The sequence below is a fragment of the Calliopsis andreniformis genome, chromosome 5 (assembly GCF_051401765.1).
Source record: "Calliopsis andreniformis isolate RMS-2024a chromosome 5, iyCalAndr_principal, whole genome shotgun sequence".
In the NCBI taxonomy this organism is placed as follows: domain Eukaryota; kingdom Metazoa; phylum Arthropoda; class Insecta; order Hymenoptera; family Andrenidae; genus Calliopsis; species Calliopsis andreniformis.
The window spans coordinates 9,090,994-9,116,495 of NC_135066.1; the positions used below are offsets into that span (position 1 = coordinate 9,090,994).

The 25,502-nt window shown below is 38.1% G+C and overlaps 3 protein-coding genes and 3 pseudogenes across 3 annotated transcripts in view; 3 read left to right on the top strand and 3 right to left on the bottom strand.

Annotated features, from left to right (window-relative positions):
• Positions 1 to 25,502, top strand: part of LOC143178795 (membralin-like) — a 195,717-nt gene that overhangs the window by 126,448 nt on the left and 43,767 nt on the right. The gene's annotated exons all lie outside the window — the stretch shown is intronic.
• On the top strand, positions 624 to 7,723 carry LOC143178962 (uncharacterized). The gene is made up of 24 exons (XM_076377909.1): positions 624 to 2,168; positions 2,232 to 2,243; positions 2,329 to 2,346; positions 2,427 to 2,429; positions 2,476 to 2,596; positions 2,645 to 2,701; positions 2,786 to 2,800; positions 2,902 to 3,000; positions 3,054 to 3,085; positions 3,169 to 3,173; positions 3,207 to 3,210; positions 3,314 to 3,440; positions 3,510 to 3,645; positions 3,721 to 4,892; positions 6,240 to 6,622; positions 6,668 to 6,730; positions 6,806 to 6,880; positions 6,927 to 6,929; positions 6,976 to 7,096; positions 7,145 to 7,203; positions 7,302 to 7,332; positions 7,389 to 7,529; positions 7,581 to 7,611; positions 7,657 to 7,723. The coding sequence occupies exons 1-24, from the start codon at positions 624 to 626 to the stop codon at positions 7,721 to 7,723; spliced, it is 4,320 nt and encodes a 1,439-aa protein (XP_076234024.1).
• On the top strand, positions 8,902 to 12,853 carry LOC143178798 (cytochrome P450 9e2-like). Its single transcript, XM_076377647.1, has one exon. It carries the CDS (start codon positions 9,203 to 9,205, stop codon positions 10,757 to 10,759), a length of 1,557 nt encoding a protein of 518 aa, XP_076233762.1. The 5' UTR covers positions 8,902 to 9,202; the 3' UTR covers positions 10,760 to 12,853.
• On the bottom strand, positions 17,911 to 19,889 carry LOC143179086 (cytochrome P450 9e2 pseudogene; annotated as a pseudogene).
• LOC143178964 (cytochrome P450 9e2-like) lies at positions 20,991 to 22,688 on the bottom strand (annotated as a pseudogene).
• LOC143179128 (cytochrome P450 9e2 pseudogene) lies at positions 22,794 to 25,394 on the bottom strand (annotated as a pseudogene).

Below are 25,502 nucleotides of genomic sequence, written 5' to 3' on the forward strand. Positions count from 1 at the left end.
TCAATTTAAATTAGATTTCCCACAATATATTTCGTTGACTCAATTTAAGCAGAATTTCCAAATATTGAACAAACAATTTTCAGCTTCATAAATATCATTTTTATTATTGAATCTCTATTTTTTCCGTACATTGACTCGCAATATTCCAGTGCGAAACCAAGTAATAAACATACCACACCATGATTAAGAAAAGGACAGCCCACTTTTGGACAATGACTTGCACTTATACCACGTGACGCATGTCTGATACTGAAGCGAAGAAGTTCGGATAAAAGACCCATCCCGAGACCCCAATGGCAGTAGTCTCTCGATATCCAGCATTACCTCAAGATTGCACGTGATCCCATGTAGCTTCGATTTACGTATTACGCAAGATCGAATTACATTCCGAACGCTTCAGCCATTAAACTCAAGCGTCTTGACCTATCCCAAATCAATTCACTCAACTTAATTGCGCTACGTTTAAATTCTATTTGTTTCGAACTTCGGAACTTTCTTCTACGCGATAAAATTCAAATAAACACACACTACAGTGCGCGAGACTCGATTAGAAGCCGTCAGTGATATTGGTAGTAGCAGTAAATTTATGAAGAATACACACAACAGTTGACTTCGTAACGGAAATGTGGTCGCTAGTCCTAGCTCTGGTCGCCATTGTTTTGGCGACCTATTACTACTACAGGAAGTCCTACAGCTTCTTTGAAGAGCATGGTATACCTTATAAAAAAGGAATGCCTTTCCTAGGTGGCATGGGGAAAGCCTACCTGCAACGCATCACCTTCGCAGACGGGTTGTTAAAGTTGTACAATTATAATCGTGACGCCAAGTACATGGGATTCTTTGACTTGGCCACGCCAGTGATCCTGGTGCGTGACGTAGAACTGCTTAAGTCGATCACCGTAAAGAATTTTGATCATTTTGTGAACCACCGCACAATCCAGGTAGGGGAGAATGAATCTCTATTTAACAGTAACTTGTTCGGCCTGAAGGACGAGAAATGGAGAGATGTGCGCACGATGTTGAGCCCAGCCTTCACCTCCAGCAAAATGAAGGTAATGTTCTTGCTGATGCGCGAGTGTGCGCAACAATACGGCAAGACCTTGGCCAATTTACCAGAAGACAAGAGGGTTCTGGATCTGAAAGATGCGTTCACTAAGTACACGAATGACGTCATTGCCACTTGCGCCTTCGGGATCAACATAGACTCAATGAACGACCCCAACAGCAAGTTCTATGTATACGGCAAAGAGGCGACGAGATTTGGTTCAAATACTGTCTTCAAGATGCTCTTGTTCAGGACGTGTCCTTGGCTGTCCAAGATGCTAGGTGTAAAACTCATTAGGAAAGAGATCGCAGATTTCTTCCAGGAGGTCATAGCATCCACTATCAAAGCTAGGGACGAGAAGGGCATTGTTAGACCAGACATGATCCAGCTGATGATGGAATCTCGAGGCAAATTAGGTCCAGGAAAGGAGCTGTCAATCCTGGACATGACCGCCCAGGCGTTCGTGTTCTTCTTCGCCGGCTTTGAGACCACATCCACGCTGATGTGTTTCGCAGCCTATGAGGTAGGAGTGAATCCAAGTATTCAGAAGAAGTTGCAGGAAGAGATCGATCAAGTTCTGGAAGATTGCAATGGCGAGGTGACATACGATGCCATCAACGAAATGAAATACCTTGACGCTATTATCAACGAGGCGCTCAGGATGTATCCTTCGATTGTTACTGTGAACAGGGTGTGCACTAAGCCCTTCGAGCTGCCCCCAGCGCTGCCAGGAGGAAAGCCTGTCCTTGTAAAGAAAGACGATGTCGTTTGGATACCGATTTACGGAATCCATTACGATCCTGATCATTATGAGGAGCCGCAGAAGTTCAACCCAGATCGATTCATCAATGACCCAAAGAAGATACTCAACTCTGGCCTCTTCTGGAGCTTCGGATTGGGACCTAGAATGTGCATTGGCAACAGGTTTGCGCTTCTAGAAACGAAGATTTTACTGTTCCATGTGTTCGCTAACTGCAACTTGAAGCCTTGCTCGAAAACTACTATACCGATGGAACTGGGCAAGCAAGGCTTTCAGATGGGAGCGAAAGGTGGATTCTGGTTCGAAGTCGAGCCAAGGAAAAAGGAACAGCCTGTGCTTGTCAATTCTGTATCTAGCAATGGCGTTGCTTGCTAAAAGTGAATCCGGGGACGCAGTTCTTATTAAAGGGAGATTTTGTTCTAAAAGTTTGAAGAATACGTACTTAAAGTGAAATTTCAAAATTCTAAAAATTAGTGAAGTCATAATTTGTTAAATGACAGCTGCTATATAAGTTTAATAACAGCGGCTTAACTTTGAACACGTTTTTCTCTGAGCATTATTTTCATAATTGATCAATTTATATGAATCTTTCTTGAAGTTAAAAAATATATTCTTTTACAGACAGTGAATCTGTGATATCTCTAGTTCTTACAAATCTAGTAATTTTTAGGGGACGTGGTGTTGTGAAAAAAATTGTAACGAAATGATGTTTGAATGTAGGGTGTCAGAGAATGATAAAGCAACATTTTTTGTTTACTTTTATCGGTTCATTGCCTCAAAAGTTTCATGCGGTTTAAGGATATAATCTTATATTTTTTGGATTGAAATTTAAAATCAAGATGCTAGACGTTCCACCAAAGAAACTTTTTCGAGGGCTACTATGGAATATGGCATGGGTGTTCTTAATACTTTCATAAAATAAGAATGTACACAATTTTTATATGCTCAAAAGACATGTAATAAAATACTGAAAATTATAGATTGTCACTTTTTTAGTTTGTTATCACAAACATTCTCCGCTTTAATTTCTGATATCAAATCATAGGAGAATAAGTGATATCAAGTGCGATTAGAAACTTGCGGAGTGTTCATTTAGAAAGATCGTGGGCGAGCGATTTCGAATGGTTTATCTTAAATGATGAACTCGTGGGTGTTGTCGACGAAAACACGATTGTTTATTTGATTGTTACTGAAGGTTAGGGAGAAGTAGTATATCGATAGATTGTGTTTGAATCGCGTGCATTTAAGGTGCACAGTGTTTGCTTTTTTACTGTCAAGGCGTAACTGGTTACTAGGAACTTCTGATACTGCTGAATCTCGCAGCATTCAACGTGTTAACTTACGTCACTAATATTATGTACAGAAAATGTGAGTGAGAAAGAAGTTGTACGATTCCAACAGAAAGGCAACGGTTCAATGATATACAATATTTGTGAATTCTGAACATTTGTAAATGTTTATTTAAAATATTTGTTTCAGATTACTCGGTGATCTAAAGTTTTGTTCAGATTAAAAGACGCACGGAACCGTTATCATCTCACATTATAACGAGGACTTTGGACCACGTTACGTCAGTTGGTCGACAAGACTTCAGTCCGTGTGATCTGTACAAGCTCTGTTTTGTTCGCTGGATAAGTTAGTGTGTAAAGTGGAGAACAGGATTATGAACCGAATTTACTTTGCCATTGCAGTATAATTAAAAAGGTCACTTCGACGGCTATTATCGAAAGTTTCGAGTGTTTAAATGTGAAATAAAGGACTGCAAGACTATCAGTCCAGCATCTTGCATCAAAAACCGGTCGTATACTGAAGATGTCCTTCTAATTGTCGTGAACCTTAAGTGATAAATATCCCTAATCATCTTCCGTCATATTCGGTTCAATTTTACTTAAATACCCACCTTCATAAAATATAGTGGGTACCAAAATATCGCCATGAGCCTGACAATAATCTTAATAATAGTAGCAACTATTCTCTTACTATACTACTTCACAAGAAAGCCGAATCCCTTCAAGGAACATGGTCTGCCTTTCAAGCCATCAATTCCCATTTTTGGCAGCTCTTGGCGGGCATTGTTCCACTTGCAACCATTTGCTGAAATGGTCCAAGATATATACAAAATGGCTCCCGATGCGAAATACGTCGCATTCTATCATCGATTGGCACCCATTGTCATGCTACGTGACCCAGAGCTGATCAAACTCGTGGCAGTCAAGCATTTCGATTACTTCTCTAACCACAGGGGCTTTGGGGACGCGGATGTCGAGCCTTTTTTCAGTAAGAATTTGCTGCTTCTTCGTGGGGACCGATGGAAGGAAGTCCGATCGGTGCTGAGTCCAGCATTTACATCCAGCAAGATGAAAGCGATGTTCAAGTTGATGTCCGAATGCGCTGTCAACGTAGAACGGTTCCTGACAGCACTGCCAGAGGAGGATAGGGTGATAGAGATGAAAGACACCTTCACCAGGTACACCAACGACGTATTCGCCAGTTGTGCTTTTGGCATCGATATCAACTCCATGGTGGATCGAGATAACAGATTCTACACCTTGGGCAGAGAAGCTCTGAACATCCACAGCGTCGCTGTTCTCAAGTTCCTCACGCTCCAGTTTTTCCCGCGGTTGGCTAAGATGCTCGACCTGCGGCTGATAAGAAGAGAGGTTGTGGACTTCTTCGAAGAAGTAGTGTCCACAGGTATCAGAACGAGGGACGAGAATGGTATCAGTCGGCCAGACCTGATCCAGCTAATGATGGAGACTCGAGGAAAGCTCGGCCCAGGGAAGGAATTGATGATCGAGGACATGACTGCCCAGGCCTTTGTTTTCTTTTTCGGAGGCTTCGAGACTACTTCTAGTTTGATGTGTTTCGCTGTTCACGAGCTGGCGGTGAATCCTCGTATCCAGGAGACTCTACAAGGCGAAATTGATCAGGTTTTGGGGGAGCCTGATAGCGAAGTTTCATATGAGGCGATCAACGAGATGAAGTACCTCGATGCTGTAATCAACGAGACCTTAAGGATGTACCCTGTCATACCTATCACTGATAGGCAGTCATCGAAACCCTTTGAGCTGCCTCCTGCACTGCCAGGTTTGAAGAAATTTTTGTTAGAGGAAGGTTCTCATGTTTGGCTACCGATATATGGGATCCAGCGGGACGCAAAATACTTCGAGGATCCAGAAAAGTTCGACCCCAGTCGATTCTTGGATAGGCAGGATAAGATTTTCAATGCTGCTGCTTACATGCCTTTTGGAATGGGGCCGAGAATATGCATTGCGAATAGGTTCGCGATTCTGCAGGCAAAAGTGGCACTGTTTCATATTTTGGCTCGTTGCGAGTTGGGGGTTTGCTCGAAAACTTCAATTCCGTTGAAGTATCGTAAAAGAGGAGCATTCCTGACAGCTGATAAGGGGTTTTGGTTGAAAATACAGCCGAGAAATAATTTGTCTGTTTCTGACGCGACTTGACCAGCTATTAATTATAAAAGGATTGTCATCAATAGAATTCGAGATTGAAAAATATTTGTATAGTTTTTATTCTAGAACTCGTAATTTGGAAGATATGGTAATTGACGGAGGCAATAAAATTTAATGTTTTTGATGAATGATTGTAACTATTACAAATAATAAAATTAAACTTTTTGTTAAAAGAAAGGAAATTGGAGGCCCCAATCTCATACGCTCTTTTAGTACCTTTCTTTTTCTCTATGCTTATTTCTCTAAAATTTTCATTGTATACTTCCTTATTTTTGAAGAAAGAGATAATTTCTGAACATTCTTCTTATACATGTAAACGTTTGAATACTTTAAGAGGTAGTAAGAGACTGCCATTAGATCAGAAAATGTCCTATAACACTAATGTCCTATATGTTTTTATTTCCCAGTAATAATGCTTCAAAATTAGTATGTACTATGTTTCGAAACGAAGAGTAGATGCATAGCGGCGAGACAAACCAGTTCTTTAACCTAGGACCTAGAGAATTCAGTTGCTTGAGAAGGTTGTGTTTGCTTCGAAAGGCCCTGAAGACATGTTAAGACTCTCATGGACACAAATTCTTCAATGGATCTCTTACTGTAAACGGCCCCTTCTCCGTCGATCAGGGAGTCAACCTTGAACAGCTGACTGTCGATCAGGGTTGCCATCTATATCCCCTTCCTTTACGCCCCTCTCCAAGCTGTGCTGTGGAGCCTGCCTTTGGATGCCCCACTCCTCTCGCTGGTGAGCAGGTAGGGACCTAACGGGTGTTCTTTTATGCTACGCGATCCTACGGCGGCTTTAGCTTGCATAAGTATACGGTTCTTTCGGAACATCCGCTGGCATGCCCCATGCGGCACACATCAGCAGCAGTGAGAGGAGTGGGGCAACCGATGTACCCTGTGACTGTCGCCGTGGACAGGGTGTGCACTAAGCCTTTCGAGCTTCCCCCGGCGCTGCCAGGAGGAAAGCCTGTCCTTGTAAAGAAAGACGATGTCCTTTGGATACCGATTTACGGAATCCATTACGATCCTGATCATTATGAGGAGCCGCAGAAGTTCAACCCAGATCGATTCGTCAATGACCCGAAGAAGATACTCAATTCTGGCCTCTTCTGGAGCTTCGGATTGGGACCTAGAATGTGCATTGGCAACAGGTTCGCGCTTCTAGAAACGAAGATTTTACTGTTCCAAGTGTTCGCTAACTGCAACTTGAAACCTTGTTCGAAGACCCCTATACCGATGGTACTGAGCAAGGAAGGCTTCCAGATCGGAGCGAAAGATGGATTTTGGTTCGAAATCGAACCAAGGGAAAAGAAACCGTCTGTGGTTGCCAATTCTGTGTCTGTATAGCAATAGCGTTGCTTGCTAAATGTGAATCCGGGGACTCAGTTCTTATTAAGGGTGGTTTCTGTCTCAGTGTTTCAAAAATTTTATTTTTTTGACTTTGTTGATGTTTGAAGAATACATAGTTAAAGTGAAATTTCAGAATTCTAAAAATTAATGAAGTCATAATTTGTTAAATGACAGCTGATATATAAGTTTAATAACAGTGGCTTAACTTTAAACATGTTTTTCTCTAAGCATTATTTTTGTAATGAATCAGTTCATGTGAATCTTTCTTTAAGTTAAAGAATATATTTTTTTACAGACAGTGAATCTGTGATATCTTTAGTTCTTACAAATCTAATAATTTTTAGGGGACGTGGTGTTGTGAAAAAAATTGTAACGAAATGATGTTTGAATTTAGGGTGTCAGAGAATAATAAAATAACATTTTTTGTTTACTTTTATCGGTTCACTGCCTCAAAAGTTTCATGCGGTTTAAGGATATAATCTTACATTTTTTGGATTAAAATTTAAAATCAAGATGCTAGACGTTCCACCAAAGAAACTTTTTCGAGGGCTACTATGGAATATGGCATGGGTGTTCTTAATACTTTCATAAAATAAGAATGTACACAATTTTTATATGCTCAAAAGACATGTAATAAAATACTGAAAACTATAGATTGTCATTTTTTTAGTTTGTTATCACAAACATTCTAAATACGACCAGTTTAATAGCCTCCTAAACCAGAAATTCCGCTTAAATTTCTGATATCAAATCATAGGGGGAGCAGCGATATCAAGTGTGATTAGAAACTTGCGGAGTGTTCATTTAGAAAGCCCTCGGGCGAGCGATTTCGAATGGTTTGTCTTAAATGATCAAGTCGCAGGTGTTGTCAAGGATGTTTACTTGATTGCTACTGAAGGTTAGGGAGAAGTAGCGTGTTGATAGATTGTCTTGAATCGGGTACATTTAGGGTGCAGTGTTTACTTTTTTCCTGTCAAGGCGTATCCTTAGAAAAAACTTAGAAATAGTGAAAAAAATTACGCCAGGTATATGAAAAAAGTCGGTACTGTGTCACAAAAAGATATAAAATCGAAATTAGCTGCTAGTATATAAAGGTGCTTTCCAGCAATATGCAGAGGCGACACTATGTAACGTAATGTGAGATTCCGTGCTTTCCAACTACGCTTCAGATGATACAACTATGCACAGCTAAAATGCTGTATTCAACTTGGCGTGTTTGCAAAAACAGGATTCTGCGTAAATTATCTACAATCTTATATTTAAAATAATTTTATTTTTATGTAAAATGACAGAGAATCAATATGTTCGAAAAGTATCAAGCACTGACATGTGTCAGCAAGACAGGATAAGAATTATCTTTCTAGTAATTTAAAACAAGCTTATAGTTTGATATTGTGTGATAGTTCAGATTATGGGAAAATCTATTATGCAAGAAAATATCTTCTTTCTTTTGGAATTTCTATATTTCGCAAACATCTTAACTCATTCGTAAGTTATAATTCATTTACAACTATAAATATGATAGAGGCAGTGATAATATGTGAATCAAAAAAATCTTTGTGTCATTAACTCTAAACTATCGTGACTTATACGACCCATAGTAGTACTCTTTCTGTAATGAAAGGAAAGTCTTTTTTGTATACATCATTCTATCAACGTCTATGACGTATTAAACGGCACATCATTTAAGAATCTAATAATCTCTGCAATTTAATTCTTCTCATGTCAAAAAATCGTTTGAGCTTAATAGAGGATTGCAACAATTGGAATAAATACGTAAAAGATGTAAAAGAAAATATTTGGTAACCGAAAACCTAAAAAGTTTGAATATTTAATAGCTTAAACGTTCGAAATTGGAATATTTTACGAGTTAAAGATTTGTACTTTAAATATTTGAAAATTTCGAAATTACGTCTACTTATTTGAAAATTTGAAGTTAAAAACTTGTGTACTAAATATTCGAACATTTGAAAAATTCTGGGTTTATATTTTAAATATACAAAGATTTGAAACTGAAAAAAAATTTTCAATTTCATAAATATCATTTTTCTCATTGAATCTCTATTTTTTCCGTACGTTGACTCGCAGTATTCCAGTGCGGAACCAAGTAATAAATATATTACGTCATGATTAAAAAAAGAGCAGCCCACTGTTGGACAGTGTGGAATTAGCGTATAGCACGTGACGCATGTCTGATATAGTGTAGTATCGTAGCGTGGAAGTTGGGATAAAAGGCTCGTCGCGAGAGCCTGCTAGCAGTAGTCGTTCGACAAGCTGCATTACAGCAAGATCACATGTGATCGCATGCAGTTTCGATTTACATATTACCCAAGATTGAATTACCTTCGGAACGCTTCAGCCATTAAACTCAAGTGTCTTGACCTGTCCCGAATCAATTAACTCAACTTAATTGCGCTTTCGTTTATATTCTTTTTGTTTTGAGTTTAGGAAGTCCTTCAACGCGATAAAATTCAGATAAAATTGCTACAGTGCGGGAGACTCGATTAAAAGCCGTCAGTGATATCAGAAAATTTATGAAGAATACGTGCACCAGTTGACTCCGTGATCGAAATGTGGTCGCTAATCCTAGCTCTGGTCGCCATTGTTTTGGCGACCTATTACTACTACAGGAAGTCCTACAACTGCTTTGAAGAGCGTGGTATACCTCATCAAAAAGGAATGCCTTTCCTAGGTAATATCTGGAAAGCCATCCTGCAACGCATCACCTTCGCGGATGGGGTGTTAGAATTGTACAATTATAACCGTGACGCCAAGTACATCGGGTTCTTTGATATGGCCACGCCAGTGATCATGGTGCGCGATATAGAACTGCTCAAGTCGATCTCCGTGAAGAATTTCGAACATTTCGTGAACCATCGCACAATCCAGACAGGCGACGATGACCCTCTATTCAACAGTAACTTGTTCGGCCTGAAAGACGAGAAATGGAGAGATGTGCGCACGATGCTGAGCCCAGCGTTCACCTCTAGCAAGATGAAGGCAATGTTCTTGCTGATGCGCGAGTGTGCGCAACAATACGGTAAGACCTTGGCCAATGTACCAGAAGATAAGAGGATTCTGGAGCTGAAAGATGCGTTCACTAAGTACACGAATGACGTGATTGCCACATGCGCCTTCGGGATCAACGTAGACTCGATGAACGACCCCAACAACAAGTTCTATTTATACGGCAAAGAGGCGACGAGATTTGGTTCAAATGCTGTCCTAAAATTCTTCATATTGAGGGCGTGTCCTTGGCTAGCCAAGTGGCTAGGTATAAGACTCATTAGGAAAGAGATCACAGATTTCTTCGAGGAGGTGGTAGCGTCCACAATCAAAGCTAGGGACGAGAAGGGCATTGTTAGACCAGACATGATCCAGCTGATGATGGAATCTCGAGGCAAATTGGGTCCAGGAAAGGAGCTGTCCATTCTGGACATGACCGCCCAGGCGTTCGTGTTCTTCTTCGGCGGCTTTGAGAGCACATCCACGCTGATGTGCTTCGCGGCCTACGAGGTAGGAGTGAATCCAAGTATTCAGAAGAAGTTGCAGGAAGAGATTGATCAAGTTCTGGAAGATTGCAATGGCGAGGTGACATACGATGCCATCAACGAAATGAAATACCTTGACGCTGTCATCAACGAGGCGCTCAGGATGTACCCTGTGATTGTCGCCGTTGACAGGACGTGCTCGAAGCCCTTCGAGTTGCCCCCAGCGCTGCCAGGTGGAAAGCCTGTCCTTGTAAAGAAAGACGAAATAGTTTGGATACCGATTTACGGAATCCATTACGATCCTGATCATTATGAGGAGCCGCAGAAGTTCAATCCAGATCGATTCGTCAATGACTCGAAGAAGATACTCAACTCTGGTATCTTCTGGAGCTTTGGAATGGGGCCTAGAATGTGCATTGGCAACAGGTTCGCGCTTCTAGAAGCGAAGGTTTTACTGTTCCACGTGTTCGCTAACTGCAACTTGAAGCCTTGCTCGAAGACCACTATACCGATGGTATTGAGCAAGCAAGGCTTTCAGATGGGAGCGAAAGGTGGATTCTGGTTCGAAGTCGAGCCAAGGAAAAAGGAACAGCCTGTGCTTGTCAATTCTGTGTCGAGCAATGGCGTTGCTTGCTGAAAGTGAATCCGGGTACTCAGTTCTCATTAAGGGGAGGTTTCGGTCTAAAAGTTTCAAAAATTCTATTTTTTTTACTTCGTTGATGTTTGAAGAATACATAGTTAACGTGAAATTTCAAAATTCTAAGAATTAGTGAAATCATAAGGTATTAAGTGACCGCTGCTATATAAGTTTAATAACAGCCACTTAACTTTAAACACGTTTTTCTCTAAGCATTATTTTTGTAATGGATCAATTGATGTGAATCTGTTTTTAAATTAAAGAATATATTCGTTTACAGACAGTGAACCTGTGATATCTTTAGTTCTTACAAATTTACGAATTTTTAAGGAATATGGAGTTGTGAAAAAATTTGTAACAAAATTTAAGTTTTAGGTGTCGGAAAATTTTAGGGTAACATTTTTTATTCATTGTTATAGGTTCACTGCCTTAAAAGTTTCATGCGGTATAAGGATATATTCTTATATTTTTTGGATTGAAATTTAAAATCAAGTTGCTAGACGTTCCACCAAAGAAAGTTTTTCGAGGGCTACTATGGAATATGGCATGGGTGTTCTTAATACTTTCATAAAATAAGAATGTATACAATTTTTCGTATGTTCGAAAGATATATAAGAAAATACAGAAAAAACTACAGATTGTCAGCTTTTTTAGTTTGTTATCGCAAACATTCTAAATACGACCTATTTGATAGCTTCCTAAACCGGAAACTCCACTTAAGTTTCTGATATCAAATCATATGAGAATTAACGATTCAAGTGCGATTTGAGACTTGCGGAGTGTTGATTTAGGAAGATTGTAGGCGAATGATTTGTAATGGTTTATCTTAAATGATGAACTCATGGACGTTGTTGAAGTTGTTTGCTTGATTACCACTGAAGGTTAGGGAGAGGTAGTGTGTCGATAGATTGTGTTGAATCGAGTGCATTTAAGGTACACACTGTTTGCTTTTGTCCTGTTAAGGCGTAACTGGTTACTAGGAACTTTATAGACGCTTACGTTTACTGGTTTTCTGAATACCTAGGAAATGGAATTGCTTTAAATATATAATGTACGAGATTTGTATAACTTCTATTGTGATTAACCCCTTGAGCGAGGAGAGCGAATATATCCCCCTTCTACAAATCAATTGTATAGCGCGTCGCTTCGTCAAATATACATAATAGATTTCAATTTGTTTTTACCATATACATAACAAGCAAATATTGTATTATGTTCATTTCTAAAGGAGAATTATACAATACATTTTCGTGAATGTAACGAATGACTTTTTTGGGCTCGTGAAAATTTTCTGCCCGCTCAAGGACTTGATTATTCATGTTTCTTGCAACTGGAAACGTTGCAAGTTGCAAAGAGCAAGATTACGTAGCCTAAGGAAAACTTATCACATGTACCTACCTAATATAAACAACATTATACGCTTATCATATCATACAAGGTTTATGAATTATTTAAGTATTTTTCAAATAATTTTGTACATTTGCAGATTGTATTATAGATTTTTATATCTTCCGTTTCTACACATATTTAGAAAATTATTAGTGAAATACAAAAGTTTTTGTACATAGTAATATGTATGTACATGTTCGGTCTGTTTACGCGAATATAGAGACATGTACATGTATTGAAATAAACTGATGTACAAATAGTAATATGCTTTCAAATGTTATATTAAACAATTTTGTGTCAGTATTTAAAGATGATGGAAGAAAAGTAAACAAGAAGCCACGTGTAAGTATTAAGTTGACATTGTTAACAATAGTATTTATTAAAATTGGAAACTAAAAATTAACTTTCCCAAATCATCCTCTAACACAACATTAGTAGATCTGTACTTGCATGTACAATTTCTTGAATCGTAAGTAACAAAGTCCAGTATATTAATATGAACTAAATAAAATGCACTAAATGTGAAACACCAAAGAATGATGTTAACTCAATTAATCAGAAAGTAAATATTCTTTTTAATAAGTATTTGGTATTATCTTACTAGTAAGCTGTTCACAAAATAACATAAATTACAATTATATGTTAAAGTGCTGAATATCAATAGTAATATTCATTTCTATTCAAATACAAATTACTTATTTTCGATTCCAGATTGTAAAAATTATTTATAATAATTACTAATTCACCTGAATCACAATCAATTGATTGTTACTTGTAATCGCAAAATAATGAATTATGACCTAACTCTGATCCGATATCCATGAGTGAATGGAATAAGAAAATAAAGCGACAAAAATATAAGAAAGATAACACTGGTATGTCATATTAGAATATCGGTCGTGAGATATATGTGTGTTATTGTCATCAGGGAGTTGACCTTACAATTAGTAGTAATCACTAAAAATGTTTGTGAAAATACAAGTTAGTCTTTCATACAATATACAAATAATGTATTTATACCGTTCACTGATTTCCATACCTCTAAATGACACAGATAGTATTTATTAACTTTTTGCGGTTTCTAATTATTTTTATAGTCACACTGGTCGTAGGCTCACAAATGGTTAAAATAATCTTACCTTAAAATAAATACTTACAATATCTTTTCAGAAGATTTAAATAATAATAGTAACCGAATATTTAAAATGTTAAGAATTCAGATATTTGGATATTAGAATATTCTAAAATTTGAACATTTAAATATTTACATACTTGAACATTAAAAAGCTTCAGGATGTGTCAAATCTTTCAAGAAGATAGCATTCTCAGAAGACCTTCAACTGTGTTAATATTGTCCAAAGCATTAACTACATGCTCAAGAGTGAACACTGATAAGTTTGTTTTGACGAGTTCTACAAATCATGAAAAATTCATAAAAACCTATGCTGGTAGGTATCTTCGCGCCGCATCTATCAAAACAAAGATAACAAGGAAACGCGTAGTAATCTTACTAACACATCCATCTAAGCCAATAAAACTCAGTCGCTTGAAGAATACAGAAGGTGAGCCACACTTGTTGGTAATTACATCGAATGTAGAGAGGCCGAAGGCTACTCCGTAAATGGGTCAATTGCATCGGAGCATTGGCGTCACGCGTTATTTAGTTGCTTGTCGAGAGTACGTCGATTCCGCGGCGCCATGCAGGCAGGGGATCTCATGGAGCCGCTCATTAAAGCAACATTCACAAGGTCGTATCGCGTCTTTGACATTGGCGATCACGTAGCTGAATACATTACACGGCTGTTATATGCCGACACGTATGACTTCGCGTTACGTGTCAGCCATGCAGAAGCGGTCGACGCGTTCAGGAGATTGTAATTGAGATGGGCACGTAACTGGGAGGTCTATTATGGCTGTCAGAGCTCGCGAGAAACCAGTTCTTTGGTTTTTTTATTTCATTATTTTATTACTCCTCTCTGTGCTAGCGGGGTATTAGGGGGGCTACATTTCAGGGGTCATAATGTCAGTCAGAATCAGCTTCGGGTTCTTTCGAGCATCACTGGTTGTAGCAGATTTTGAGAAAGCTGTTGGACCATGTAGATCTAACCCAGACCTAACCCAAGCCTAACTATCTTTTATTAGCTCTGAATCGCTTGAAGGTCTAACTGATGAGGTAATTGTTTGTGGTCTTTAGAAGAAGCACACTTATGCTGTTACTGACCTGTATTGCTTAAAGGAAAATAAAATTTGGAATTAAAAGTTCCTTGTTGCGACCTAAAGAATTGTTTTTAAATAAATAAATAAATGAATGATGTACCCGATAATCAGCTTCGAACAAGCGTTAAGCAATCTGTGCAGATGCAGATTATTGTTCAGCGAAGGTCCCCTTTCCGATTCAACGACCCTTGGGTGTTCTACGAAATATCTTGCAAGTTGACTCGATAAAACTGCCTCCTCCCCCGTTAACCCTGTAATGTAATTCACTCTCCGCCAATGGTCGAGATGCGTGAGGGTTCGAAGGCAGGCTAGTGATCGAAGGGAGAGCATGAAAAGCAAGGTTTCGGTCAGAATTAATGAAGTGAAGATCGCGAGGGTGGATCCTTACAGTGTATTGTCTTGTCGCGTTAATGGAAAGAGGTGTGAAGGACCGAAAGGAAAAGAACCTTGTTTGCTTCTTTCTATGCCCTGTTTCTCGGTGTAGTTTCTAGGAAGATTCCTTTCAATTTGTAAACTTATGGATATTATTCGCAATTATAGAAATAAGTGTTGAGCTTTTTTATACAATTGAGAATTAATTATATAGCAATTTCAAGCACATATAAATAGTTGGAACTTGATTAACCAACTTCATACGTTCAGAATACTATGATCGATATGTTCAAATACAAAGTTCAGTTGTAAAGTATGTATACAGTTTGCTTGATAGAAGTTTGTAGATAATTCTGATTTTTTAAAGTCCGGTTAGTACATTGTTTACAAACAATGCAATATTTAAAATTGTCTTATTAACAATGCTTGTTGGTGCTGTTTTTCACGATAAAAATATGAAACGTAGTATAATATTGATAGCTAATCAATTTTAATTGACGTATGAGGGCATGTGGCCTTTGTAAAAGGAAATGTTGCGCCATCAACATTTATATGCACCACTACTAAAAGGTATTTAATTATACATATGTACATCCTGTGTAGTAGATACTTGTTTCTATTTGTCGTGTGATTATATTTCTGAGTTTGCATACATAGAGCTTTGCATTTGTATTGTACTAGTTTCATAGAGATAAGACAAAATGTATTATGCTTGTTTTTTTTACATATGACAGAGGATTAAAGATTTCTGAACGGTCGTTTATCACACCGCCGTCACACGTTTCATATAGACTTATCAGAACGATAAAAGCTTTATAAATATATCAGAAAAAGAATTCGATCTACGTTGCAAAGAGCTCAATCTTTTGTTCAATAACATGAAAGAAAATTATGTGATATCTTAATAATTATGAAAAACTATATCCTCCTCTTCCTTAATCCGATAAGTACTTTACTGTTTTGAAGTAGTTTATATCATTACAGTTCAGTCTACAAACTTGTGACAAACAGATTTCATGGGAATTTACGATCTGCCTTCTACTTTTACCCAAATCCCATTTCGGGCAGATATGTTGAATATACCTGGGGACTTCGTCTTAGATCAAGTCTTCATATTACAACAAGTTAATAGATGGAAAATGAGCACTTTCATTTCAACCATCGCCAAGCTATTAGCGATACATTCTCTGGGACCTATTCCAAAAGGTATAAGTGTGCCAGAGTTCATGAACCTCTTCCCATCGACAAGAAATCGTTCAGGATTGAACGTCTTAGGATCTTTAAAGTAAAGATCTTTAGTTGACCTTCAATTTTCTTTATCACCGTATCTATCTCCTCTTGAAGCTTCTCTTGAACGAACTGATTCACTGCTAGGTGCTACAAAGTGAAAGCTAGTTGAGTGGATACAGTTTCAAAACCGCCAAAGAGAGACGTGAATGCTTGAACTGTAATATCTTCCATGGTGAACCCTGTACCAGGTTCCTTCTTGTTCCATCAAGGATTGAATCATATCTGGCCTGTTGATACCTTTCTCATCCCCAATTTTCATAGTAGACGATACCACGTCGTAGAAGAAGAAACTTTCGTTTCTATTAACTTGAGGTCTAGAGCTCTAAAGAGCCATGGTAGGTTTCTGTAGAACAATAATTTTACACCCATCGCAGGTGTGGTTAATTAGTAGCTTTTCTCCTGTACATGTAGAACGTATTATTAGGATCCTTTTGCGTATTTCTATCACATGCCATAAGCAAGGTTGACAATCAAGTCTTTCGTTTCTTATGTTTAAGAAAGCGTATACTGCTTGCTATCATTGAGTCCCCTCACTGTTGTACCGACATAGCTTTAGAATATCCTTAAAAATGTTTGTATTACGAGACAATTTGGGAAATAATTGCTATAATATAGCTTGTTGTACAATAATGAACAAAAGAAAATTTAGAAGGTAGACGAACAGATATAATTTTACAGAAAGGAAGTATGTATGTACAAAGGGAAGTAATATTTGAAAAATGACATATATAATACCTAAAAGAATTACTAATACTTTAATACTCTAATAATTTTAACTTTCTTTTTCCCGTTACTATAATTTGTACATATGAAGCGGAGACGGACTTACTAACCCAAATTTGATGAGTTTGAAATAATCCTCCATGCTGATATCAAATATGAAAGCTGTAGCCTTGATGACCTATGTAATGTAATGAAGTGACTTTTAAAGAGAAAATAAATTCTTTGAATACAGACACTAACGATAAGGATTATATTTTGTCAGACACGTTTCTCTTTCGCTTCTACTATTACTTTATTCAACATGAATTGTTATAGTTAAAATAATGCCATAGATATGCGTAACTATGAAATATTACTATTGTCATAAAAATTACAATCAAGGTAAATAAACTAACGATGAAAAATACGTTGAATTTACAAACGATAATTGTGAAGATGAACGAGCACTCCGAGTCATCTATTTAAAGTTAGATAAAATTGCAATGTCAGACTTTTTGTATAAAAGTGTTACGTTCGGAAATAGTGATGGAAATAGTGATGGAAATATCAATATTTAGTATTTATAGACTCCGTATCACATACATATACATAAGTACTTATGACATATGAGGTTACTGATTTATTAAACTATATCTGTCCAACCGAGATATAATTATACTAAACGAGATATGGTTGTTAAAAAAAATTGGACTTCTTTATCTATCTGTTACATTGTATTGCGCGAGTTAATGTGAACACAGATTATTTGACTAAAATATTTTATTGTTCATAAAATTAATTTTTGATAAGAATACATCTTATGTTATCTGTTTAATAAAAAAATGTTGCCTCTTTTAACATTAATGAGTTTTTACACACGTGAGAATTCCAAAGAATCACTATGTTCACATTAATTGTCCACAATACTCTAGGTAACTGCAAATGTCCCATATTTTCACGAATGGAAAAATTTTTTAGACAAGTATTATTTAGTTAGTACTTTAGAAAAAATTTAGTAGCACACTATGAACTGATTATACGAAATCTCGAGTATATTGTAAAGCCACTTGAAAGACACTATCAGATTTGATGTTGACTGATAGTTATTTGAAATATATAGAATATAGGGGATCCAGTTAGGGGCATTTAGGTGGGGTAACGTGACTGAAACACAATACACATTTAATAGACATTACCTGTAATGAATAAGCTTTAAAAAATCGCACATTCGAGCAGAAAATCCCTGTTTTAACTCGAACACTGTCATACAATACGCGTTACTTAAATATTCTAACACAAATTAATTAGTACACTTTAATCGTACTGTTGGGTATCTGAGGTATTGTCAGTGTATCTAATTAGAACCACAGGAAAACACATAACGATAGCATACACGTATTTCCTTTACTGGCCAAATTGGTCACGCTTATTGCTACCACTTGCAGAGAACCGAACTCCCCTCATGCCATGTGCTGTCTCACCGACAACTTCTGAGCTCCCAACAGTATTTACAAATCAGTTGCCCTTCAATTGCAGCTGAAAAGTTTCGCACTAAATATCTACTGTCCCCTTCGTATGCTCTACTGGTCACAGGAGTGTAAACTGAATAAGGATCTTATCTAGGTTCTACTTTCATCCAAAATCCGTCTCGAGCCGATATGGTTAACATGCCGTTCGACAATTTCATTGGCACGCTCGTTTTTGAGCAACGTTTAAACACACAACGGGACAACAAATGAAATAAAACTATTTTCATGTTAACCAACGCGAACCTGTTGCCGATACATATCCTAGGGCCGATTCCGAATGGCATGAACGTGCCAGAGTTCGCGATCCTCTTACCGTCGACGAGGAATCGCTCAGGGATGAATCTCTCGGGATCGTCGAAGTAATTAGGATCGTGTTGGATTGGGTAAATTGGTATCCACAAGTTCATGCCCGGTTCGACGACGAATGGTTTGCCTTCAGGTAATGCTGGAGGCAGTTCGAACCTTTTCACGCACACTCTATCCACGGAGGCTGCGACCGGGTTAATCCTCATCGCCTCGTTAACAACCGCGTCTAAATACCCCATATTCGTAATAGCCTCGTAGGTCAGGTGATCCTGAGTGTCCAACACTTGGTCGATATCTTTTTGCAGTCTTTCCTGTACATTAGGGTTCACCGCCAGGTGGTGAAGGACGAAGGCTAATTGAGTGGACACTGTATCGAAACTACCGAAAAAGAAGGCAAAAGCGTTAGCAACAATATCGTCAGTGGTAAACTCTTTACTGGCCTCTTTCTTGTTTCGTATTTCCATCAACAGCTGCACGATGTCCGACCTGGAGATACCCTGTTCATCCCTGATCTTCACGGTGGATCGAATCAAGTCGTTGAAGAAGTCTGAGGTCTCCTTCTGGATTATTCTGAGACCTAGAGCTTTGGCGAGCCACGGTATGTTTCTGTAAAGCATCAGCTTCAAGGCCATCCCGAATGTGTTAATATCCGTGGCTCTCTTGCTGTACACGTAAAATGCATTCCTGGGGTCCTTTTTCGAGTCCACAGTGACGCCGAATGCGCAGCTAGCGATCATATCGTTCGTGTACTTCGTCAGCAGATTTTTCAGCTCAATCTCGCGATCGTTCTCTGGTAGCGTGGATAGATAATCGGCGAAGTCTATCGCGTAGCTTGACATCAACATAAACATGCTTTTGATCTTGCTGGACGAGAACGTGGGCGATACAATGGACCTCATTTCCTTCCACGTATTACCGCGCATGCCGAACAATGAACTAGCGAATAATGGGTCCATATCCTTGTCAGCGAACACATGGTGATCTTGGAAGGATTCGAAGTGCTTCATGGCAACGGACTTGATAAGATCGATGTCCCTCAGCATGATCACTGGTTTCGAGAACTCGTACAACCCTACGTATTTAGCCTCGGGATGAAGACTGTAAACTTGCTGTAGCAACTCTGGCACAGTGAATTTCCCAGTCAGCAGGGATCCCATGTTTCCCACAATGGGCTTTGGTGGTACGTATAGAATTCCATGTTTCTTGAAGATATTCCCCGTCAATGCACTCTTCAGGAAGTAATAGTAAATACCAATAAATACGAGGAGAACTAACAGAATAAGCGACACATTATCCATTCTGTGGACTGTCTTCTGAGAGCGAGACGTAAACACTTGCTTCTGGTAACGGTCGTATCTCTCACTACTATTAAAAACATTTGCTCAGGCTTGGAGTTGGCAAGAATGTTGATTTCATTGGTCGAAATGTACACCCCACCATCGAATACGTATTTCCATGAGTGTCCTCTATTGGCTGATGTGTGATAGTGGAGGTAATCGAGGATCAGAAAGACATATGTAGTATGAGATATTAAGTAGGTAATGGAGTCGTTTTAAGTCACTGTTGATCACGTGATCAGAATTAAATGATCTTACTGTACACTCGGACGAAAAATTTTGTGCACTGTTGACGTTTAACTAATTAACACCAAAGTCAGATGAGAACAATGCCAAACTTCGCTGGACCAATCTTACTGACGATAATATGTATCAGCATGGCGTCATATTTTTTGACCGACTTTGCTATACGAGTTGCTAGTTGGAAAATATTCTTATATCTCCTGATACCCCCCGTAATCAAAATCAATTGTCCCCAACGGTACTATTTACAATGATCTCGTAAGAGTCTGCTACGCACGGAACTGAATCTGTGTCGAGTAAGTAGTAGATTGGGAAGCATGATATTCTTCACGAATCCAGTGACTCCGTATGACTATATTTAGAATGATATTCTTTTGTTGAGAGCAAACCAGTTTGGAGATAACAAAAGAGACGGCAGAAGCATTGGCAAAATAATTTTTATTACACTGACGTATACTTTTTTACAATACTAAAAGTAGTAAAAAGTATACAAATGCAGTAGCAATTCTATTTCTTTTGTTTTCTATATATCTTATAAGTGAGATTTTCAAATATAATATTTCTGTTTTCAAATATCGTAATAGTAATCACATATTTTTTATACTTTTTATACAATTTTTTATAGAATTGCTTAATATATACCTAAAGTATTTACATTTTAGAAATAGGATTATGAAGAGGAATAGGAAAATTCTTTCGAGAAAAGTTTGTAATAATTATTAGTCGATAATAGCAAGTATAAAGGAAAGTATGCTGTTGACGAATTATTTTTAATTGAAATTGAAATGAAATTGAAAATTGAATTGAATTGAAATTATTATATTTTGCGTACATATAATACAAATTTTGATATGCATATCAACGCCTATATTTTTAGAAGACTAAACAAACCTAATTGAAAGAAGAAGTATATTCATCATTTCAAAAAATAATGAATAATTATCTTTTATTCCTTATTTACCTATTAATAGCCTTATAATAGGATTTAGAATGTTAAGTTATTCGTTATTCTAAAGAACTTTTATCTAACACCGTTAACAATCACGAAGAGTCTTTATTCGTGAAACATCAAACGAAATCAATGTTTTCTTAAGATGATACGCTAATAAATGGATGAGCTTCCTTCCTAGGTTCCCCACTCACCAAAATTCCATAACGAGGCGTTAAAGATAGCATTCCATTGGACAGTTGTAACGGTACATTTGTCTTCGAACAACGCTTGAAGTCGTAGCGAGCCAACAAGTGGAAGGTCAATACTTTCATTTTTCTCAACGCAAACCTATTTCCGATGCATATTCTGGGCTCCATCCCAAACGCCGTAAACTTGTCAGAGTTTACAATTCTCTTTCTATCAGCGACGAATCGCTCAGGATCGCATATCTTAGGATCTTTGAAGTGATTAGGACTGGTATCCACAACCTCATGCCAGGCTTTACAGTGAATGGTTTGCTCCCAGCCAGTGCTGAAAGCAATTCGAACTCTTTAACGCACGTTCATCCTCAAGGTTTCGTTAATAACAGTGTCTAAGTACTGCATATTCATGACGGCGTCATAAGTTACCTGGCCCCGAGTGTCTTCTATCACTTGATCGATTTCATTCTACAACTTCTCCTGGGCATCGAAATTCAGAGCTAAACGATGACAGAGGAAGGTCAGCTTCGTGAAAATGTTGTCCAAGCCACTGATAAAGAAAGTGAAAGCCTGCACGGTAATGTCATCGACTGTAAATTTCTTTCCATGTTCCATTTTGCTCCTTGTCTCCCTTAACAGCTGAATCATGTCTGGCCTGTATATCCTTCTTCTCCCTTGTCTTCGCGATGGACAATATTAGGTCACAGAAGAAGTTCGAATGTTTGTCAGTCATGTTGAGCCGCAGAGCTTTCGCGATTCACATAGCGTTTCATTGTATCATAAAGTTCACTGCCTTCCTAGGTGTGTTGATGCTCGCGGCCCTTTGACTATACACGTAAAACGGATATGTAGTCAGCGAACTCCTCAGTACAGTCTGACATGAACGTGAACAGGCCTTTGATCTTGCTGGATGTGAATCCAAGACTACGAGACCGTAGACTCAGTCTACTTCCATTGTTCGTCATTCGCGAAGGACAATATCCCCGTGAGCAACGGGTCCAGGGTCTCGTCGAAGAACGAAGAGCGATCGGAGAAAGAGTCGAAGTGCTTCATGGTTATGGATTTGATGAGCTCGATGTCGCGCAGTAACATCGTTCATTTATTGAACTAGAAACCAACGCACTTAGCCTTGTAATGCAAAGTGTACAGTTGTATCAGATCTGGTACAGGTAATCCCCTGAGAATACACGTTCCAAAGTACTCGAACAATGGCTTAGGTGGAGTGCACAAAATTCCGTGTTCCTTAAAAACGTTTCGGTTTTTGAAGATGTAGTAACAGATTGCGACGAGGACAACTAGAATGGAGAAAATGATTTGCTGACTGATTGATTGATAATTTGCATAATGATAATGAGTCGAACTTATAAACTATTGAAATCAATATCTTATTTTCTTTGCAACATGTAATAAAGACTCATATTAGCGGCTATTAGCGTACAAAATTAAATGCTTTAGCTTTTAACACTTATCATCGTACTTGGTATGGAAATTTATGTTCCTTTCTACTAAAGAGTACGCTTTTATTTTTCTGATACATTATTTACTATTCAAATTCCATAATTAGCCAACTTGTGGTGATCTCCAAACAACTACAATTTTATAATATTTTATTTTATATTTATTTGCATTATTATATTACCGTCTCATTTTAGTGTAGGTTTCTATCTTCACATGTCAGTCTTTGGTACATATGTACATTTGCTTTATGCCAGCATTTCAAAAGTTTCAAGATCCCCTTCGCATTGTGATATAAAGTTGAATTATTGTTACACAATTAATCTTTTAGGATCGATAGTACAAATATAGAGTTGGTATCATGAATAATTCCTCAATGATGACATACCAGATACTGTGTGATAATGGGACATTGCAAAATAATATGTATGTTTCAGATACACCACCAAGTAATCAGCATGTGTAGACATGATTGCCACATCAATTTATCACAAGAAATTATAAAGTAACTCTACTACGAGTGCAAACTGTGTGATATCACGACCGTTACAATGGAAAATCTTAATAAAAATATTATCCGTAGAGTGTGTTGATAAGTGAAAAATAGTTACGTTGAATTTTAGATAACTTTCGCGGCTTATTTTCTAAAGAATGTACGATTTTTGCTCTCATTTCAATTTATTTTCATGTTACATCGATGGACACATTGATTGACCAATAATTATTAAATGATGTATGGTAAACGATTTCATATTTACTATACAAATATTTAAAACAAATTCTAAGATTTTTTGTAATTACATATAGGTACTTGAAACTATCTTGAAAAAGTATATAATCGAATTTGTTGAATACTTTCTAGATTTTCAATGGTTAAAATCACGCAATTTACGAATGTATTCATACAGGATACAGAATACAGGAAGAAAAGAATTTCCTCTCAAACTATACTAAAACAATATAAATCAGTAGCATTTAGTATCACGCCATATATTTCTTCAACACTGCCCTCAATTATCTACAAACACACCAAACATGATGTATTGAATTATTCATTCCCTAAGTTTCATACTCCATGGTCGTACAGGCGTCAAGAAATGGAGACACATGCTTCCTAGGTTCTATCTTCGCCCAAAATCCATTTTTGGCTGCTAAAGACAATACTCCACTGGCCATCTTTAAAGGCACCGTCGTTCTTGAGCACCGCTTGAAGTCGCAACGAGATAATAAGTGGAAAATTATCACTTTCATTTCTATTAATGCAAATCTATTGCCAATACACATCCTGGGACCTATTCCGAAAGACATAAGTGTGCCAGAGTTCAGTAATTTCTTCCCATCGTCTAGGAACCGCTCAGGATCAAATTTCTCGGGATCGGGGAAATGATTAGGATCGTGTTGAATCGAGTAAATTGGTAACCAGAGCGTTGTGTCAGGTTCGACAACTAAAGGTTTGGCTCCAGGCAATGCTGGAGGTAGCTCAAACTTCTTCACAGCGAGTCTGTCTAGAAAAGGTACTACAGGGGATAGCCTCATCGATTCGTCGATAACCGCGTCCAGGTACTCCATACCCAGTATTCTTTCGTAGGTCACGTTGCCCTGCGTATCCTCTAGAACTTCATCGATTTCTTTTTGGAGTTTGTCATGAACCTCAGAGTTCACTGCCAGATGGTATAAAACAAAAGACAGTTGAGAGCCAACGGTATCCAAACCACCAAAGAAGAAGGCGAAACTATGACTTGTAATCTCGTTGATTGAAAGTATTTTCCCAGGCTGCTTCCTGTTCCTTGTCTCCATTAGCAACTGGATCATGTCTGGTCTAGAGATATTTTGTTCTTCGCGAGTCTTCACTGTGGATGATATTATATTGTAGAAGAAATCCGAGTCTTTTTTCCTAATTATCTTCAGGCCCAAAAAACGTGCAAGTTTCGGAGCAATGCTGTATAGGAACATAGTTAATGTTAATCGAAGTGAGGTAAAATTGGTGGCGCTCCGGCCGTGCACGTAGATCGCATTCTTAGGGTCCTTCTTGCTGTCCACGATAAGTCCAAACGCACAGGTGGCTATAACATCGTTCGTGTATTTGGTGAGGAGACCTTTCAGCTCGATGTCACGTTCATTCTCTGGCAATTTGGATACGTATCGAGCGTAGTCCTGTGCGCAGTCCGAGATGAGTGGGAACATACTCTTAAGTTTGCTCAATGAAAACGTGCTCGACACTACAGCTCTCTCGTCTTTCCACTTTTCACTTTTCAGACTGAATAGCATGCTACCGAGTAACGGGTCCTCAGTCTTGGCAAAATTGTTAGAATGATCTATGAAAGTTTCGAAATTTTTCATTGTCACGGATTTGATCAGATCGATGTCGCGGAGCACTATTACAGGTCTAAGGAATTCGTAGTAACCGACGTACTTAGCATCCGGATGGAGGTTATAGACTTCTTGATGTTGTTCGTGCAACGCTTGTTTACCGAGGAGGAATTGCGCATGATTTCCGATTATTGGCAGCGGTGCAATATGCGGAACTCCATGTTCTTTAAAAATATTTCGTGGTTTGAGAAGGTAGTAATAAATGGCAACAATTGCGGCTAGAACCGACAAAACATATGTTAAAACCTCCATGGCAATACCGTGGTCACTTTCGGATCTTACTGTAGGAGAGTGTTGCCCCTGCACTAGTTCAAGACTGAACTTACATTACCTATGCTGATACTTATATAACGGAGCGGCATGTACGTATAATTTTCAGGAGCGCCTCAATGAAGGTAGGTA